At 40.3% G+C, this 20633-nt stretch overlaps 1 protein-coding gene across 4 annotated transcripts in view; it reads right to left on the bottom strand.

The window, feature by feature from the left end:
* The window catches only part of LOC121277398 (dmX-like protein 1), a 258411-nt gene that overhangs the window by 213226 nt on the left and 24552 nt on the right, over positions 1-20633 (bottom strand). For all 4 annotated transcript variants that reach the window (XM_041186812.1, XM_041186814.1, XM_041186813.1 and 1 more), the window contains exon 2: positions 3466-3591. In XM_041186812.1, the coding sequence (XP_041042746.1) occupies positions 3466-3591 (126 nt within the window). The remainder of the gene's footprint in view (positions 1-3465; positions 3592-20633) is intronic.

Here is a 20633-nt window from a genome sequence, read left to right as displayed (position 1 = left end):
TCTACCGCAAGACTACCTTCACTGGTCAATACATGCATTGGGATTCCTGCAGTTCCACGTGTTATAAGATTAGCCTCATTGGCAAACTCATAAATAGCCATCTTCTCACTGTGCAAGCTTGATGTTGAAATAGGATGCATCAAAGCCATTCTGTGGGATAATGGCTACCCTAATCAGATCACTGCTCACTGTATATCGCAAAAACTCATGAAGGGGTCTAAGGCCACTATTTTCGGTCCTGAAAAGTGCCCAGACTATCTCAGATTACCCTGGAAGTGTAGAGTGCCTGAAAAATTTGAGCTAAAGTGAAGCTAGCTCTTTTACGCTGTTACTATGCAGTAGCAACACGAGTGGTATTCTCCACTAACAGGATGCTCTGTCAAGCCAAAAAAAAAACATTCTGCCAATCACAGAAATGAATAATGTGGTATATGAATTTCAGTGCCAGTGTGATGCCATGTATGTAGGGCATATGTTCCAATGACTGGCGGATCTTATCAAACACACGTCCCTTCAGTTCTTCTCAACAGGCAGAAGTGCAGACTGTACCCAACCAACCTTTGCTTGCAAAACTCAAAACAGTGTCCAACATTAGATGTGAATCCATGATTAGACAACAGTTGCTAATCACTCCTGATTATGCTAAGACTTATACTCAAAACCAATTTAAGATTATCAGTCAGGCTCTCAGTGTGGCTCCCTCATGCACATTAGAAGCTACATATATTCATTGGGTCCTGTCCTTGGCAGACAGAAGGAGCATGTCCATACAATGAGCCTTTTTCAACTAAACAAAAGCTTGTGGGACAGCCATTCCCTGATTCATTCCCCATGGCAATGCCTTGACCAAAGTTGGCCTGCCTGTTTTGAATTTGAACAAAAGCTTAGCAGTTAACTTTTCCCTGGTGCATTCTGCATGGTAATGCCTCTACCAGAGTCCACTTGCCAACCAATCAGCACTCTCTTCTCATTCAGTATGAACTGTTGTTTCTTTTACTATTGGTATTCGAGCGAACTGTCCTGATAGGTGCAGGACGAAAAGCTTCGACTACATGTATCTTTTTTCAGCAATACTCAAAATCTGGAACTCTCATCCCTCAAAATGCTGAGGTTAGAACAACGAAACGTTTCAAAATTGAGATTGATAGATATTTGTTAGAAAGGCATCAAGGGTTATGGAACCAAGCCTGGTAAAATAGAGTTAAGAAAGAGACCAGTCGTGATCTAATTGAATCATAGAACAGGCATACAAATTGGCCAGAAAAGAAACTGACCTGAGGATTGGGAGCAGTTTAGAATTCAGCAAAGGAGGACCAAGGGATTAATTAAGAAGGGGAAAGTAGAGTACGAGAGTAAGCTTGCAAGGAACATGAAAACTGACTGTAAAAGTTTCTGTAGGTATGTGAAGAGAAGAAGGTTGGTGAAGACAAATGTAGGTCCCTAACAGTCAGAAACAGGGAAATTTATAAAGGGGAACAAAGAAATGGCTGACCGACTAAATATATACTTTGGTTCTGTCTTCACAAGAGAGGACCGTAATAACATACCAGAAATGTTGGGGAACACAGGGTTTAGTGAGAGGGAGGATCTGAAAGAAATCAGTATTAGTAGGGAAATGGTTTTGGGAAAACTGATTTGAAGGCAAATTGAAGGCCGATAAATCCCCAGGGCCTGATAATCTACATCCCAGAGTGCTTAAGGAAGTGGCCCTAGAAATAGTGGATGCATTAGTGGTCATCTTCTGAGATTCGAGAGACTCTGGAACAGTTCCTACAGATTGGAGGGTAGCTAATGTAACCCCACTATTTAAAAAGGGAGGCAGAGGTAAAAACAGGGAATTATAGACCAGTCAGCCTGACATCAGTTGTAGGGAAAATTCTAGAGTCCATTATAAAAGATTTAATAGCTGAGTATGTGGAAAACAGTGGCAGAATTGGACAGAGTCAGCACGGATTTACGAAAGGGAAATCATGCTTGACAAATCTACTGGAATTTTTCGAGGATGTAACTAGTAGAGTTGATGGGGGGGGAAGTCAGTGGATGTGGTTTATTTGGACTTTCAGAAGGCTTTCGACAAAGTCCCACATAAGAGATTGGCATGTAAAATTAAAGCACATGGGATTGGGGTGGTGTATTGAGATGGATGGATAATTGGTTGGCAGGCAAGAAACAAAGAGTAGGACTAAATGAGTCTTTTTCCAAATGGCAGGCAGTGACTAGTGGGATACTGCAGGGATCGGTACTGGGACCTCAATTATTCACAATATATATTAATGATTTAGATGAGGGAATTAAATATATTATCTCCAAATTTGCAGATGACACAAGGCTGGGTGGGAGGAAGAGCTGTGAGGAGGATGCAGGGATGCTTCAGTTTGATTTGGATAAGCTGAGTGAGTGGGCAAATGCATGGAAGATGCAGTATAATGTGGATAAATGTGAGGTTATCCATTTTAGTAGCAAAAACAGGAAGGCAGATTATCTGAATGGCTATAACTTGAGAGAGGGGAATGTGCAACAAGACCTGGGTGTCCTTGTACACCATTCGCTGAAGGTAAGCATGCAGGTGCAGCAGGCGGTAAAGAAGGCAAATGGTATGTTGGCCTTCAAAGCCAAAGGATTCGAGTACAGGAACAGGGATGTCTTACTGCAATTGTACAGGGCCTTGGTGAGACCACATCTGGAATATTGTGTGCAGTTTTGGTCTCCTTATCTGAGGAAGGATGTACTTGCTGTAGAGGGAGTGCAGAGACAGTTTACCCGACTGATTCCTGGGATGGCGGGACTGACATATGAGGAGAGATTGAGTCGATTCAGATTATATTCGCTGGCGTTCAGAAGAATGAGGGGGGGGATCTCATAGGAACCTGTAAAATTCTAACAGGACTAGGCAGGATAGATGCAGGAAGGATGTTCCCAATGGTGGGGGAGTTCAGAACCAGGGGTCACGGTCTGAGGATATGGGGTAGACCATTTAGGACTGAGATGAGGAGAAATTTCTTCACCCAGAGAGTGGTGAGCCTATGGAATTCGTTACCACAGAAAATAGTTGAGGCCAAAACATTGAATGCTTTCAAGGAGTTAGATATAGCTCTTGGGGGCGAAAGGGATCAAAGGGTATGGGGAGAAAGTGGGAGCAGGCTATTGAGTTGGATGATCAGCCATGATCATAATGAATGGTGGAGCAGACTCGAAGGCTGAATGGCCTGCTCCTGGTTTCTATGTTTCAATTAGGCTCGAGGAGCTGAATGGCATCTTTCTTTTCCTACGCATTGGAAGCTATGGTGCAGTCACAGTGTCTAAACAGTTAATGAAAGAGAACTATGAACAGCCCAAAACATACAAGAATTCAGCGTGAAGGACAGTCTTGGGAGCTCTGACAACAGTTGACCATTGGCAATGATAATGTGACATATGTTGCCAAGCACTGGAGCATTTAAAACACTTAGAAGCAATTTGACATACCTTTCCCTGCTGCATGGAGCAATCCACACATCCAACTTGGATATTTCCATGTTTGGCCCCAGGAATAATTTGAAGTCTTTCAAAATCGCTGGCTAAAATCACAATATCACACCCTGAAGCATAGGCCTAGTGAGATATTAAAATAAAGAAATGGTTAGTATCAACAAAATTAATTAAGTTTAAATACACTTAACATAGGTTATTTCTGCAATACAAATAGGAATTCAAATTCTGATATATCTGTATTGCTTTAAGCACTATAATTGATTAAACTTAAAGATTGTGTGCATGGCACCAACTATTTCACAAATATCTTGATGGGAGTTACACACAAATTACTTTGATGCTCATCGTTCCACAAACAATAATCCTTGGAAGTGCTGCTGTGACAGGCTAGTGTGATATGTACCAGCACAGAGTGCCACAATTACATGGCCAGCAGGTAGGGCCTTCTCTCTCTACTTAATATACTGCTGTCAGAGGCAACAAGCCAAAACACAGTTCCAATAGAAATCCTGGTCCTGATTTGGTATACTTAACTAAAAAAATCTTTTATAATGTTTTATAAAATCTCACATTTTAGCTTCAATTAGTTTGCAAATTTATGTTCTCTTTAAAAAAGGTGCCTAGCTAGCCATTAAACAGAAGTCAAGGCAACAATTTACCCTGTAGATTTAAGTATGTATTTTGAAAATGTACTAATTTTGAATATCAGTAATTTGTTAAATAGACAGGTGTTTATCTATTAAAATAGTGTATTCATAACTTCTGCAGATACTGCTCCAAAATAAAGAAACGTCAAGCCACTAAATGGGGGAATGGAGCAAAGCCTTAAAGAGTGAAGGAGATTAGCTGGGGTGTCACTAATGTCCTCTGAGCCAGAAGGCCCCAATTTACAACAGGGAACAGAAATTAAGTTAACTGCACTGCAGTTATACTCTAACAATTAGTGTTGTGGTGTAGTGAAGCTATGAAATTCTTTCAAAATACATGATAAATAATGCCCAAAACAACAGACTACCATAAAAGCCTTTTCAGTTTGTTCAAAATATTAGCTGGGCTAGGATAGCTTAAAATTTACCTGCAAGCAAATTACTATTTTGTAATAATAAATCATAGCTTTGGAGGCAATTTTAACAAAATGCACAGTACAAAAGGGGAACAAAACAAATTTTCATCATGAATCATTGTCTTAGGGTTTTAAGAAAATGTGGAGTTGCGTTTTTTAGAATGCTGAGAATTCACATGTGTAGATTCCTTTCCTTTCCTGAAGTTCCCATCATTTTGGTATGGTGCGAAGGCTCAATTTAAGGTCATTACACTTCTTTGGGAGGATAAACTATTGTGGGGAATGACAAATAATATGGACTATGAACTCTATTCAGATGTCCAGTCATGTTTCTTCATTTAATAAAACTGACAAGTGTGGCATTTTTCGGTCTAATAACCTGCCCTTTACACAGGGTTAGCAATCCAGCTGAACACTTAACTATCAATTCTTTTGTTGATAAAGGACAATTTTTCCTACAAATTTTACTACAAAAAAAAGCTTTATGAATTCTTTCCAAACTGAAGGCTGGGACCTGAATATTGAAGGGTATTTGACATTTTGAAAAAAACAGCAAGCTAGGAAAAGGTGGTGGGCTAACTCTGCTAATTAAGGATATCATTAGTACAGATGTGAGAGATGACATTAGCTCAAAATAGCAGGGTGTAGAATCAGTTTGTGCAAAGAAATAGGAATGATAAGAAGTCACTTGTGGGAGTAGTTTATAGGCCCTCTAACAGTAGTTACACTGTTTGCTTTTCATTCTCTTCCAAGGGATGTGAGTGTCACAGGCAAGGCCAGCATTTGTTTCTCATCCCTAAATGCCCTTGAACTGAGCTTGCCACACCATTTTCGTGGGCAGTTAAGAGTCAACCATATTGCTGTGGGTCTGGAGTCACATGTAGGCCAGACCAGGTTATGGGCAGCAGCTTTCCTTCCCTAAAGGATCTAAGTGAACCAGGTGGGTTTTTACAACAATTGACAATGGTTTCATGGTTACCATGACTGAGGCCAGCTGTAGGACAGAGTATACAGGAAAAAAATAAATGGAGTGCGTAAGAAAGCTACCGCAATAATCATGAGTGACTTTAATCTACATGTAGATTGGGTGAATCAGATTGGCAAAGGTAACCTGGAAAATGAATTCAAAGAGTAATAAAGTATTTACAGGACAATTTCTTAGAGCAGTACATTCTAGAGCCAACCAAGCAGCAGGCTGTTCTAGGCCTGGCAATGAGACAGAATTAATCAGTAACTTCTTGGTAAAGCCTCTAGATGACAACGATCATTATATGTTAGAATTTCATGTTCAGTTTAAAGGGTTGAAGCTTGGGTCTAAGACTACTGTTTTAAACCTGAATAAAATTATAAGGGTGTGAAAGCAGAGCTAGCTAAAGGGAATTGGGAAACTAGGTTGAAAGGCAGGACAATAGGCAAACTTTTGAGGAGATACTTAATAACACTTAGCAAAGATTCATCCCAGTAAGAAAGGCTCTTTGAGAAGGTTGCATTATCTGTGGCTGAAAAAAGTTAAGGACTGTATCAAATTGAAAGAAACACTGTACAAATCTGCAAAGATTAGTAGTGGGTCAGAAGGTTGGTCAGATTTTAAGAACCAGTGAAGAATGATGAAAAAGATAACAAAGAGGGAGAAAGAAGGGCATGTGAGAAAGCTAGCAATATGTTTCTGCAAGAAACAAAAACAGAAAATGCTGAAAAAACTAAGCAGGTCTAGCAGCATCTGTGAAGAGAGAAATAGAGTTAACATTGAGTCCGTATGACTCTTCAAGTATTTAAATAGGAAAAGAGTAACTAAAGCTAGTATTGGTCCTCTAGAGTTTCTGGAGAATTGATAATGGAAAACCAGGAAAATAGTGGAGGCGTGGAACAAGCATTTTGTGCCTGTCTTCACAGTAGAAGGCTTAGAAAACTTTCCAAAGATACTTGAAAATCAAAAGGTGAATGGGAGAGAGGAACTTAAGACAATCACCATCACTAGGTAAAAGGTGCTGGGAAAACCATTAGACCTGAAGGTTGACAAAGTCTCCAGGACCAGATGGCTTGCATCCTCGGGTCTTAAAAGAAGTGGCTGCAGACATAGTAGATGCACTGGTTATAATCTTCCAAAATTTGTTAGATTCTGAAAGCGGATTGGAAAATAGCTGATGGTAACAGCTTTATTCAAGAAGGGAGTGAGACAGGAAGCAGGAAACTACAGGCCAGTTAGCCTAATATCTGTCACTGGGAAATTGCTAGAATCCATTATTAAGGAGGTTACAGCAGGATTCTTAGAAAATCATAATGACATCAGGTACAGTCAACCTGGGTTTGTGAAAGGGAAATTGTGTTTAACTAATTTATTAGAATTTTCTGAGGAAGTAACAAGAAAGGTGGATAGAAGGAAACCTGTAGATGTGATGTACTTGGATTTCCAAAAGGCATTTGATCCGGTGCCACATCACAGATTACTTTACAAGATAAGAGAAAATGGTAGCGTATTAGCATGGATAAAGGATTGGTTACCTAACAGGAAGCAGAGAGTAGGGATACATGGGTTGGCAAGCCGTAACTAGTAGAATGCCACAGCGGTCAGTGCTGTGTCCTCAACTATTAACAATCTATATCAACAATTTGGATGAAGGGACTGAATGACTAAATTTGCTATTGACATATAGGTACAAAAGTAAGTTGCAAGAGGAAGTAGAGGGTCTCTAAAGAGATATAAACAGGTTAAATAAGTGGGCAAAAATTTTGCAGATGGAGTATAAATGTAGGAAAATGTGAATTTGTCCACTTTGACAGGGAGAATAAAAAAGCAGTATACTATTTAAATAGAGAGATTGCAGAGCTCGGCAGTACAGAGGTCTGGGTACCCTGGAACGTTAATTACAAAAAGTAAGTACGTGATACAGAAAGTGGTTAGAAAGGCATATGGAATGTTCATTGTAAGGGGAATGGAATATAAATGTAAGGAAGTTTTACTGTGGCTGTACAGGGCATTGGTGAGGCCACATCTGGAGTATTGTGTACAGTTTGGTCTCCTTCTCTGAAAAGGATATAATTACATTCGCAGTACAGAGAAGGTTCACTCAACTCATTCCTGGGATGAAAGACTTAAAGGCTGAATAGATTGGACCTGTACCCTTTGGGGTTTAGAAGAATGAGAGGTGTTCTTACTGAAAAATATAAGATCCTGAGGGGACTTGATGGTGGATGCTGAAAGGATGTTTAGCTTTGTTAGAGAGACTAGAACTAGGGGACACATTTTAAGACAGAGATGACAATTTTTTTCTTTCGGAGGTCTTCAGCATAGAAGGCTGGGTCATTGAATTTATTCAGGACAAAGCTAAATTTTCGATAGACAAAGGAGTCAAGGGTCATGAGAGGCAGATAAGAAAGTGGATCAGCTACATCAACCATGATCTTGTCTAATGGCGGAGCAGGTTTTAAGGGCCAAATGGCCTACAGGTATTCATCTAGTAAGCCTACTCTGAACTGTTTCCAATGCATTTACATCCATCCTTAAATAAGGAGGCCAAGATTGTACACAATACTCAAGATGTGGTCTCACCAGTGCCCTATATGACTGAAGCACAATCTCCCTACTTTGTATTTAATTCCCCTCACAATAAATGATAACATCCTATTAGTTTTCCTAATTACTTAATTACTTGTTGTATCTGCATGCTCTGCAGGAACTCACAAAGGCTCCTTAGACAGCACCTTCCAAACCCACAACCATCTCGAAGGACAAGGGCAGATGGATTGGAACACCATCACCTGGAAGTTCCCCTCAAAATCACTCTCCATCCTGAATTGGAAATATATCGTCATTCCTTCATTGCCGCTGGATCAAGATCCAAGAGTGCCCTTCCTAACACCACTGGGGGTATATCCACACCACATGGACTGCAGCAGTTTAAGAAGGCAGCTCATCACCACCTTCAAGGGCAACTAACTAGGTATTGGGGATAAATGCTGGCCCAGCCAGTGAAGCCCACATCTTATGAATGAATGAGAAAAACTGTCCAGTGCCTTCAGCCATTCCTTGATATCATGTGGAATTAATTGAATTGGCTGTGATGCTGGGAACTTCCAGAGGAGGCCGAGATAGATCAATCACTGACACTTCTGGTTGAAGATTGTAGCAAATGCTTCAGCCTTATCTTTTGCACTGATGTGCTGGACTCCCCCATCATTGAGGATGGGGATATTTGTGGAGCCGCCTCCTCCAGTGAGTTGTTTAATTGCACCACCACTCCTGGATGGATGTGGCAGGACTGCAGAGCTTAGATCTGATCCGTTGCTTGTGGGATTGCTTAGCTCTGTCTATATCTTGTTGCTTATGCTGTTTGGCATGCAAATAGTCCTTTGCTATTGCTTCACCAGGTTGACACCTCATTTTTCGGTATGGCTGTGCTGCTCCTGGCATGCCTTCCTGCACTCTTCATTGAACCAGGGTTGATCCCCTGGCTTGATGGTAATGGTAGAGTGGGGGATATGCTGGGCCATGAGGTACAGATTGTGTTCGAGTACAGTTCTGCTGCTGCTGATGTCCCACAGCGTCTCATGGATGCCCAGCCTCAAATTGCTAGATCTGTTCGAAATATATCGTGCTACACAACACGATGGAGGGTATCCTCAATGTGAAGGTGGGACTTTGTCTCCACAACGGCTGTGCAGTGGTCACTCCTGCTGATACTGTCATGGACAGATGCACTGCGGCAGGCAGCTGGTGAGGATGAGGTCAAGTATGTTTTACCCTCTTGTTGGTTCCCTCGCCCTGCTGCAAACCCAGCAGCTATGTCATTTAGGACTTGGCCAGCTCAGTCAATTGTGGTGTTAACTGAGCCACTCTTGGTGATGGATATTGAAGTCCCCCATCCAGAACACGTTCTGTCCTTGTCACCCTCAGTGCTTCCTCCAAGTGGTGTTCAACATGGAGGAGTGCTGATTCATCAGCCCAGGGCTGGCGCTGTGTGGTAATCAGCAGGATGTTTCCTTGCCCATGTTCGGCCGGATGAAATAAGTCTTCATGGGGTCCGGGGCCAATCTTGAGGACTCGCAGGGCAACTCCCACCTGACTGTATACCACTGTGTCACCACCTCTGCTGAGTCTGTCCTGCCAGTGGGACAAGACACCCCCAGGGATGATGGTGTCTGGGACATTATCTATAAGATATGATTCCGTGATGATGACTACGTCAGACTGTTGCTTGACTAGTCTGTGAGACAGCGCTCCCAATTTTGGCACTAGCCCCCAGGTGTAAGTAAGGAGGACTTTACAGGATTGACAGTGCTGAGTTTGTCATTGTCGATACCGGTGCCAAGGTCGATGCCAGGCGGCCCCTCCAATTTCATTCCTTTTTTGAGACTTTGTAGTGCCAACGGGAACAGTTTCTCTACAGCTACTCTGTCTAGACACCTCATAATTTAGCATCTCTTCCAAATCTCCTCTGAACTGTCTCTTCTTCAAGGAGCTCCCAGCTTCTCATCCCTGGAATCATTTTTGCAAACCTTTGCTGCACCTTCTCTAAAACCTTACCAAAGTGCAGCACCCAGAATTGGAAACAATACTCCAGCTGAAAGTGTTTTATAAAGATCCATAACTTCCTTGATTTTGAAGTCTATGCCTCTATTTATGGCATAGAAGTTTCCCCTGAATTCCCTACTGACGATCTTATATCTATAACCCCTAGCAATAGACACCCCGATAAGAGAAAACACCTCTATGTCTATCCTATCAAAACCCTTCATAATTTTATAGATCTCGATTTGCTCACCTCTTAGCCTTATACTTGCTGGAGTAAAGAGCCCTCACCTCTTCAGTCTTTCCTGATAGTTATAACCTCTTAGTTGTGATATCATTCTTGTAACAAGTTTTTGTACCTTCAGTGCCTCCATACGCTTTTTTCAATATCGCAACGAGAATTGTGCACAGTACTCTAAATGTGGTTTAACCAAAGCTCTCTACAAGTCTAACGTCACTTCTGTTTTTCAGTTCTATTCTTCTAGAAATGAAACCAAGCAATTTTTTTGCATTAAGGTTTGTTTGCCTGTTAAGCTGTGTTGCTACTTTTTACGTGAATCTATACTTCTTTATTCCTTAGCTCCTCTACCCCATTTAGGCTCTCATTTTCCAAAGAGTTATGTGACCTCTATTTCTCTTACTAAAATATGCCACCTTACACATACCTGTATGGCCAGTTGATTTATATTACATCATATCTGTGGGCCTTTCTTTTGGTGCCATTTACTGAACCACTTCAAATAAACCTTAATTCCACCAGGGCATCCATTCCTTTAAAAGATTCAATATATGGCAGAGCATCATAAACAACCAAACCATTTTAGGGGTTAAATAACCTAAGCAGATACCTGTTATCCGGGCAAAGAATGCACAATTTCTTCCTATGTTTATGCTTCAAGCCAGGTCTCTTTAATTTTTATTTTAAAGAAAGGTGTGAAGCGGGTCATTTCCAGCATTACTGGTTCTTCCACGACACATCAAAAATGTAAATCACAGGGCATTCAAAAAGAATCGCTCAATTTCCAAGTCAAACTTGAAGATGACCCCTTGATCATAGTTAAAAAATGGTTGAGACCGGCTAAGAACTCTTATTAATCCAAGATAAACCAGGTATATTGAAGATGATTTACTTTTTCAGATGGATCAATATTCATGGTGTTGAAATCAATTCTCTCTCTCACTCATTTTTCTCCCCAGGATCTCAAGTTATGGAATTCCTCGCCTACCTTTTCCAAACATCTTCAGGGTCAATTTTCAGAACTCAGGAACTATTATTAGACAGCACAGGACTTAGGTGATGTGGGGGTTACATGAACATAGGATCTCTAAATCAGCCAAATTTCATCCAGTTAATGGAGATCTTTTGCTTTTGGCTGGTCATTCATTGCTCACTATATCACTTACCCGTGAAACTGAGTGATAACTGACAATGATAAACTTGCCTGAAACCAAAGGGCTCCACAAACTTGACCAAACTTCATCCTTAAGAATTATCCAAAACTTACCCTGAAACTGAGGGAGTTTGTTAAAATTACTGATCTGATTTCCTGCAAAAACACTAAAAGAAAATCTGAAACAACACTGTTCCAGTTGGTATCATATGAAAAAACTAATAGTTATCTATGTGAAAACTAATTAGAAAGGTAATAGCACAAGTGAATCAAATTTAAGTCTATACACTAAATATTTCACATGAAAGCAACATTACGGTTAAAGTAATAACTTCAACAGAAATGGGTCACTCAATGCAGGCCAAGTTTCAACTGCTCACTGAAATGGCCTAGTGAGTCAAAGTACAATCATGGCAACCCAGGGATGGATAATAAATGTTAGCCTTGCCAGTAACACCCACACCTTAATAATGACAATGTTACCTAGTAATTCCCACAACTGCAGCTGAAGTCTGTTAATACTGGTGTTGAACTATAAACTTTTCTGATCTGTATTGTTTTGTAGAACAGTGAACAATGTAGTTAAGTGAGCCAATGGACAGCCTCCTGAAAAGACTCAGTGAAAGCAAATTCCTTTAGAAGACACGAGTGGGAAAATAAAGTCATTGTTAAGTTAATCCGAGTCGAAATTACACAAGAAATGAATATGTAATGGCTGAGTGGTTGAATAGCATTCATTAAGCTAGTTACAGGTTTCTAAAAATATCTCTGTACAGACTTGTAAATGTATATTTCAAAATACAATCTTGATCAAGCATTCTTTAAAACAATAATTAACTGCTGTTTCTCTAAATGGACAGGATAGAGACCAGTCAATAGGTTGACATCATACATCTAAAGCATTTTAAAAACATGTTAAAGAGAACAGGTTATAACTGGAATTATAAATGTCTGGTATAATTATCTGCAGTCAAAATATAAACCTCTAATGAATGGGTAAGTGTGATATCTAGAAAAAATAAAATTTCTAAATCTATTAATAAAGGAATGCAAGTTTCAATGTACATATTTAAAAATGAATTTCAATATCCCTTAACCTCTCTGCCTCTCTCTCTTCCTTCAAAATGATTCTCAAAACCTAACTGGGTCACCTGTTTGCCTGTAGTAATTTCTGCTTTGGCTTGCTGTCAATTTTGTTGCTTGGTTATTCTCCTGTGAAGCACTGTGGGAGGTTTTGCTCTGTTAAAGTTGTTATAGATTATTGTGAATGGAGTCAATAATGAATTATTTTGCAGCAAAACTTGCATAAACTTGCGATTAAACTGGTTTGTCTGAATCCCAAGAGTACAACAATGCCTTATTAAAATTTTATGGAACTGAGAGTCTCATGTTAAGTTTAAACCAGGCTACTGCTGTAGTACAGAACTTGAGTAATGCTGCCATCAAGGAAGGGAAGTTAATTTGACTGCTGAATTGCAAAGGTGAATTTGAGTACAGGATGGAGCCCATTGAGAAATGTAAGGAAATTATGCAGATTTAAACTCCCCTTCTCTGACATACTAGTTGAGAAATCTGCTGGGGGTTCTCCACCATATTCTACTGCAAGTCTACCTTCACTGGTCAATATATACGTTGGAATTCTCATAGTTCCACACACTATAAGGTTGGTCTTATCAGCAACCTTGTAAATAGGTATAAAAACAAAAAAAACTGCGGATGCTGGAAATCCAAAACAAAAACAGAATTACCTGGAAAAACTCAGCAGGTCTGGCAGCATCGGCGGAGAAGAAAAGAGTTGACGTTTCGAGTCCTCAGAACTAGTTCTGTCGAAGGGTCATGAGGACTCGAAACGTCAACTCTTTTCTTCTCCGCCGATGCTGCCAGACCTGCTGAGTTTTTCCAGGTAATTCTGTTTTTGCCTTGTAAATAGGGCCTGGGCCACTTGCTCACCAAGCAAGCTTGATGCTGAAATAGGGCACATCAAAGGCATCCTGCAGGACAATGGCTACCCTGATCTGATCATGTCACACTGCATGTCACACAAACTCATGAATGGGCCTAAGGCTGAAACTTTTAGCCCTGAAAAGAGCCCTCGGATTACCCCAAAAGGGCAAGGTATCTCAAAAATTTGAGCTACAGGTGAAGTTAGTTGTTTCACGCTGCTACTATGCAGTAGCAACATGAGCAGTATTCGCCACGAATGGGATGTTGCCATCAAGCCGAAAAGACTTTCTGCCTATCACACAAATGAGTAATGTGGCATATGAATTTCAGTGCCAGTGCAATGCTAGCTATGTAGGCCGTACGTCCCAAAGTCGGGTGAATTGTATCAAACAGCATGTCCCAGCCGCTTTTCGCATGGTACAGACCATACCCAACCAGTCCGTGCTTGAAAAACCCAAAACACACCATCCAATATTAGATGAGATTCCACGATTGGACAAAATTTGCCAAATAATCCTCAGTGTGCTAAGAATTACGCTGACAGCCAACTTAACATTGTAAGTCGGGCTCGCAGTGTGGCACATTTGAGTGCATTGGAAGCTACATATATTAATACACAGGGTGCTGTTCTTTGCGGACAGAAAGAACATGTGCACACATTGTGCCTGTTTCTGCTAAACAAAATAAATGGCAGCCATTCGCTGACTCATTCCTCAGGGCAATGCCTTGACCAATCAAGGTCAAGCTACCTGATTTAAATTTCAAACAATGCTTGGCAGTTAACTCTGTCACCATCACTGGTGCATTCTCTATGGCAACACCTCCACCAGATCAGCACTCCCTTCTCATTCAGTATAAATGGTTGCTTTCCCCTTATATTGGTATTCTTGCAGTGTCCTGATGAGTGCAAGATGAAAAGCTTCAACATATCTTTTTTTTTCAGCAATACACAGACTTTACTGATGACTGTAAGATAAATTTCATTATTAAATCTCTTAAAAAGTCAAAAAATGACAGAAAAAAGATATTAGTGGTAATACAAGAGACATCCTATTCTTCACTACTAGAAAACACTATTTACTCTGCAAGTACCAACTGAGCTTTACATTAACTTATTCAAAATGTTTACAACAGTTAAAACACAGACTGCAATGAGATCATATTTCAAAAATTAGTTAGGCAACTGTAGAAATTCCACCCCAGAATACATCTCTACAAATTACTAATGAAGCTAAGTGAACATTATACTTGAGAAAATTAGATAAACATTTCACTAAAAAATACAGAAGGATACAGCAGAAAAAAAAAACTAAATAGGGCTAGGATAATAGGCTTAGAAATAGAACAAGAAAGACGAGCCAAATGGCATCTTTCTGTGCTGAAATGTGTTCTTTTGTCTGTGACATCTTTTGATTATTTGCTCCTATCACTGCTTGCTTGTCCCTACAACCACACCCACCCCCAACTTCTCTCCCCACCCCCCCACCCAACTTATATTTCACACCTCTCCTTATATTCGCTCAGTTCTGTGGAAGGGTCATGCGGACTTGAAAAGTCAACTCTTTTCTTCTCCGCCAATGCTGCCAAATATGAAGTAATGCTAGAGTTCCACTTCCACCATGTAACTTCCCCAAAAGGAATCACTACCTTCAGGAAAAAGGAGAAAAAAGGGTTTGGGGAAAAGTGAAGACATTGGGGTTCTTCTAATAAATTTAGTGCTCATGCCCTACTTGTTACAGTGTGGCAGGGGATGTGTGCCAGGCAGTCCAAATCCACAAAGGAAACTTGGCCACACTATCACAACCATTTGTATTTATTACAAGAAGATTTGTGCACTGAAATCAGAAGTAATGAGTCACCAACACCTTTAGAGATTTTGAAAGCTAAATGAAAACATTTATTAACAAGAGAAAAGATTTCAAGCACATTGCAGTTACTCAATAGAATAACAACTCCCCAAATTCCTAATTAGCCTGACTCCCAACCACATCCCCTTTAAGGCCACAGTCCAAAGTAGATTTTAAATTTAAGCAGTAAGCCAACAAGTTTATCACAGCATCCACTCGACAGTTGAATGCCAACAGCTTTCCCCCACCCTTGGTTACTGGACACACAGACTTCTGCTAAAGTGGCTGTAGGCTTTCCCAGGGTTGTTTTACATGGTCCTTTAGATATTACATGGCCCCACAACATAGCCTTTCATTCTCTTTATGTATGTTTCTCTCTCTCTAATCTGTAAATTCCATTGTTCTATATGTCTTTGGAAATTTTCCCCATAATATAAAAATCTTTTGTGTTGCCAATATGGTCAGTACCTTTGGGAAAAATAAACACACTGCTTGGCATTGCTTATCTTGTTAGTTGCAAACATCCTATCATCCTTTTGAAATCTAACAACCCCTTCACGTATCTAAAACTGCAAATTTCCTTCACACCCCATTTACTAAGACCTCATCCATGTTTACTCATTAGCATTTCAAATGCCTTTTACCCCAACTTCTTTTGATAATTTTTAAGCTTACAGTCTAGCTGACTCTAATTCAATTTAATCACACAGACACAACCATCTATACACACCCATAAACCTACTTCACAATAAACCATATTTGTATAATGGAAAAATGTTAGTTTCATGACACCACTCAACAACTTAGAATGAATCACAGGTTGGTTACAGCACAATAGGTCATCATTTGGCCAGCGTGTCTGCACTGGCCCTTTAACAGAGCAATTCATCTCATGTCACTCTCATCTTTTACCAATAGAAATGCAATTTTTTCCTTCTCAGATAATGATCCAATTCCCTTTTGAAAGCCTCAATCAACTCTGTCTCCACAAGACTCACAGGCAATGCATTCCAGAACCTAAAGGACCACGTAAAACAGCCCCAGGGAAGCCTCCAGCCACTTTAGCAGAAGTCTGCTGTGTCCAGTAGCCAAGGGTGGAGGAAAGCCCTTGGCATTCCATTGTCGAAGTTTTTCTTCATATCGCTATTGCTTTTTTTGCCAATGATGTTAAATAGTGCAATATATAAAAAAATGTTGAAACACTAAACAGGTCAGGAAGCATCTGTGGCAAGAAACAGGGCCAACACAGAGGTTGAAGTTACCTTTCATCAGAGCAATCATCCAATTGTGATGAAAGGCTAAGTCGACTTGAAACGTTGGCTCTGTTTCTCTCGACAGAGGCTGCCTGACCTGAGTGTTTCCAACATTTTTTTTCTTTTTATTTCAGATTTCCAGCATCTGCAGTATTTTGCTTTTGACCATAAGTTGTGTCCTCTGGTTCTCCATCTTCCACCAATGGGAACAGTTTCTCCCTACCTACTCTTTCCTTTCATTATTTCTTTCACGATATGTAGGAGTCGCTGGCAAGACCAGCATTTGTTTCCCAGACCCCTCAATTTCGAATACCACGGCAGATCACCTGTCAACCTTGTCTCTTCCAAGGAGAACAGTTCCAACTTCCCCAATCTTTCTATATAACTGAAGTTCCTCATCCCTGTAACCATTTTCCTGAATCTTTTCTGCACCCTCTCCAATGCCTTCACATCCTTCCTGAAGTGTCCTGTGCAGAACTGGGTGCAATATTACAGTTGAGGCCAAACCAGTATTTTATACAGTTTTAAAATAACTTCCTCACTTTTCTACTCTATGCCTCTTTTGATAAAACCCAGGATGCCATCTGCTTTATTAACTGTTCTCTCAACAGGCCCTGCCATTTTCAATGATTTATGCACAAAAACACCCAGGTCCCTCTGGTCCAGCACCCTCTTCAGAATTGTAACCTTTATTTTATATTGTCTCCATGTTCTTCCTACCAAATTAAATCACTTCACAGGTCTCTGCATTAAATTTAATCTGCCACTTCCCCACTCATTCCATCAACCTGTCCATGTCCTTTTGAAGTTCTATATTATCCTCCTCATGGGACAGAAGCTTATCATCTGCAAATTTTGAAATTATGCCCTGCAAGACCAAGATCTAGGTCATTAATCCATATCAGGAAGAGCAGTGGTCCTAACACCAACCCCATGGGAGCTCCACCATAAACCTTCCCCTAATCTGAAAAATAACCATGCACCACTACTCTTTGTTTCCTGTCAGTCTATTAAATTCATATCCATGTTGCTCCTGTCCCTTTTATTCTGAGCTCTAACTTTACTTAAATCTGTTAAGTGACACTTTATTAAATGCCTTTTGGAATTCCATGTACACCACATCAACAGCATTACTTTCATCAATCCTCTGTTAACTCATCAAAAAACATCAACTAGTTAGCTAAACACGATTTGCCCTCAACAAAACCATTCTGGCTTTCCTTAATCTATCCACATTCGCCCAAGTGGCTACAGTTTTGTCCTGAATTATAATTTCTAGAGGTTTCCCCACCATTGAGGCTAAATTAGCTGGCCTGTGTAATGGCTGGGCTTATCTTTATCCCCCTTTTTTGAAGTGATTAAATAAAGTCCTTGAAGGACTTCTGATGAAGTTAAACAGCACAGTAAATATCTACACTTCTACTTCTATTATTCTAATTCAGTCTGTTTGCATCTCACTGATCAGAAAATGCACGAATCCAAGTGTAAGTTCGACTCAAAATTGGCTATCTGGAAGGAAGTTGAAAGGAAGCAAAGAATAATGGTCAACAGGCAGTGTGTGTCATGAGGACTCGAAACGTCAACTCTTTTCTTCTCCGCCGATGCTGCCAGACCTGCTGAGTTTTTCCAGGTAATTCTGTTTTTGTTTTGGATTTGCAGCATCCGCAGTTTTTTTGTTTTTATGGCAGTGTGTGAATGGAAACTTCCAGTGGAGTCCTTTTTTGTGCTATTTATCAATATTTTAGGCATAAATGTAGGGTGTAAGATAAAAGAAGTTTGCAGATGATTCCACACCAATTTAGCCTTCAGTCCCTTCTTTACCAATATCTGTTGGTGTCTAAGTGTTTTGACTTCTTAAGTGCCATGAGATGCCACTATGCTGAGGGCACTGAAAGTCATGGCTCAGTGCATTACCTGAGCCAACGATATCTTGTTCGTATTGGGCATCAGGTGTACAAAAGATCATAAAGTTCATACAATCCATGCCCACAAACTTCACTTCCTGTTGTCACAATTTTTTTTTGTCATACTTTTGTTAACATTTAACAACTAAGCTCCCTGTATAATCACTCAAATTAAAATAGTGCCAGGCAATGACAATCTCCAATATGAGATTCCAACTACCTTTCCTTGACAATCTATTGCAATACCATTGCTGAATCTCTTACAATCAACATCCTAGGACCATCACTGAGCAGAAACTTAACCAGACCAGCCACACGAATATTGCAACCACAAGAGCAGACGAGAGGCAAGGTATTCTGTGGCAAATGACTCCTCACCTGACTTTCCACCTCATGATAGGTACAAGTCAGAGGTGTGTGATGGAATAATCTCCAATTACCTGTACGAGTGCCAATCCAACAACACTTGAAGTTTGACATCATCCAAGATAATACAGCCTGATTGACTGGCACCCCACTAACCACCTCAATGGCCTTAAAGTACTTTTGGGGCACCCGGAGATTACAAAAGGTGCTATATAAATCTAAGTTTTCTTTAACATTTACTGTCTCCATCCCTGGCACAATGTGCACCACCCGCAATATACACTGCAACAACTCGCCAAGGCTTCAAAAGCGCCTCCTAAACTCCTGAACTCTACTTCCTGGAAAGACAAGAGCAGCAAACGCATGGGAAGGCCACCGCCTGCATGTTCCTCTCCAAGCCACACATATTGACTTGGAAATATATCACATATCTAATATAGTACACATGGACTGCAGCAATTCAAAGTGGCAGCTCACCACTACCACCTTCTCAAGGGCAACTAGAGATGGACTATAAATATTGGTCTTGCTAGCAGTGCCCACATCCAATGGAGAAATTTTTAAAAGGATTCCTATCTATGTTGATTAACCAAATCACTCAAAATGCTTTATAGAAAGATTTTCATTTGCTATCTCGCTCTCAAGAGCTGAATCAAAATAAGGTTTTAAACAAATGTAAATATTCAAGAAATGTGCATTTCATAGCATAAATAATTTTTGTAGGGATCCCAACATCCCATTTCCAGGCCCTACCTATTGTTCCTGGAAGTTCTCTGTTCAGCGCCTCCAGAATGCTGGACCTTCCTGGACACCTCTTCCACCACAACCAATTGCTCCTCGACCCCATTCAAAAAACTGCTCTATGACAAGGCTCCAGTACAGCGCTACCAGGTCTTGACCCCTATCCCATGGCTGAAAAGTATAATCATTATCACTTGGCAATCCTACTGTATGAAACCTCCAAATCAGAAATCAACACAAGGGAAGAGGTGAAATAAAAAGACAAAATGGTGAGAATACTCAGGTCAGGCAGCATCTTTCCTTGCCTCTGTACCTATTAAAAATGGTACATCTCCAACCTTTTCCAGTCTGATGAAAGGTTGTTGATCTAAAACATCATCTCTTTCTCTCTCTTTCCACAAATGCTGCCTGACCTATTGAGCATTTCCAGATTTTCTGTTTTTATTTCAGTTTTCCAACATCCATAGTATTTTGATTTTGTACTAGAGGAGGTCTACTAGCTTTATCAAAAATACTGTTTCTTGCATGATCAACAGGAGCTAGAGATTTTGCATAGCTGGGTAATGTACGTGTCTTGTCACTTGCAAGAAAGAACAGACTTTCACGAAAAGGAGGTGCCACTCTGTTTTGACAAAAGAGGAGCATACTGCCAAGGACCAGTTCAATCTCACCCCTTTGAGAAGGATCATGGTTTGAAGTAGATCCTATCACAAAAATACTTATGACTCTTCCATGTTGGAAGGAAACAGTGCTCTTAGGTTGCCTTCTGATTGATTTTCAGAGATCCTTCTTTTCAAAGAGGATAACTTAATTCTCCCAAGCAAAGCTAGTTTTAATTATCACCCTGACCATTCAGGCAACACTTCATATGGGCCATCATTCCTCATTGGGTATCTTCAAGTTTGCGTTAACACAATCACAATTTCTAGCTGCTGCTAGAGACTACCAGTTACCAGAAGGTTCCAGCTGCATCAAGTTTCATTTTACAAAATACTGTGCTTCTAATGGAGCATTCCTACTCTCCCTAGATTTAATCCAGTATGACAGTGCACAATTTTTTGATTCCAAAAGGAGTCGACCCTTTTCATTTTTAGACCAGAGCTTCTAACCATAACAAATTCATACCTCAAATGTAGGCAAATTT

This window comes from Carcharodon carcharias, chromosome 4 (genome assembly GCF_017639515.1).
Source record: "Carcharodon carcharias isolate sCarCar2 chromosome 4, sCarCar2.pri, whole genome shotgun sequence".
Lineage (NCBI taxonomy): Eukaryota > Metazoa > Chordata > Chondrichthyes > Lamniformes > Lamnidae > Carcharodon > Carcharodon carcharias.
This window is presented reverse-complemented; position numbering and strand designations above follow the sequence as displayed.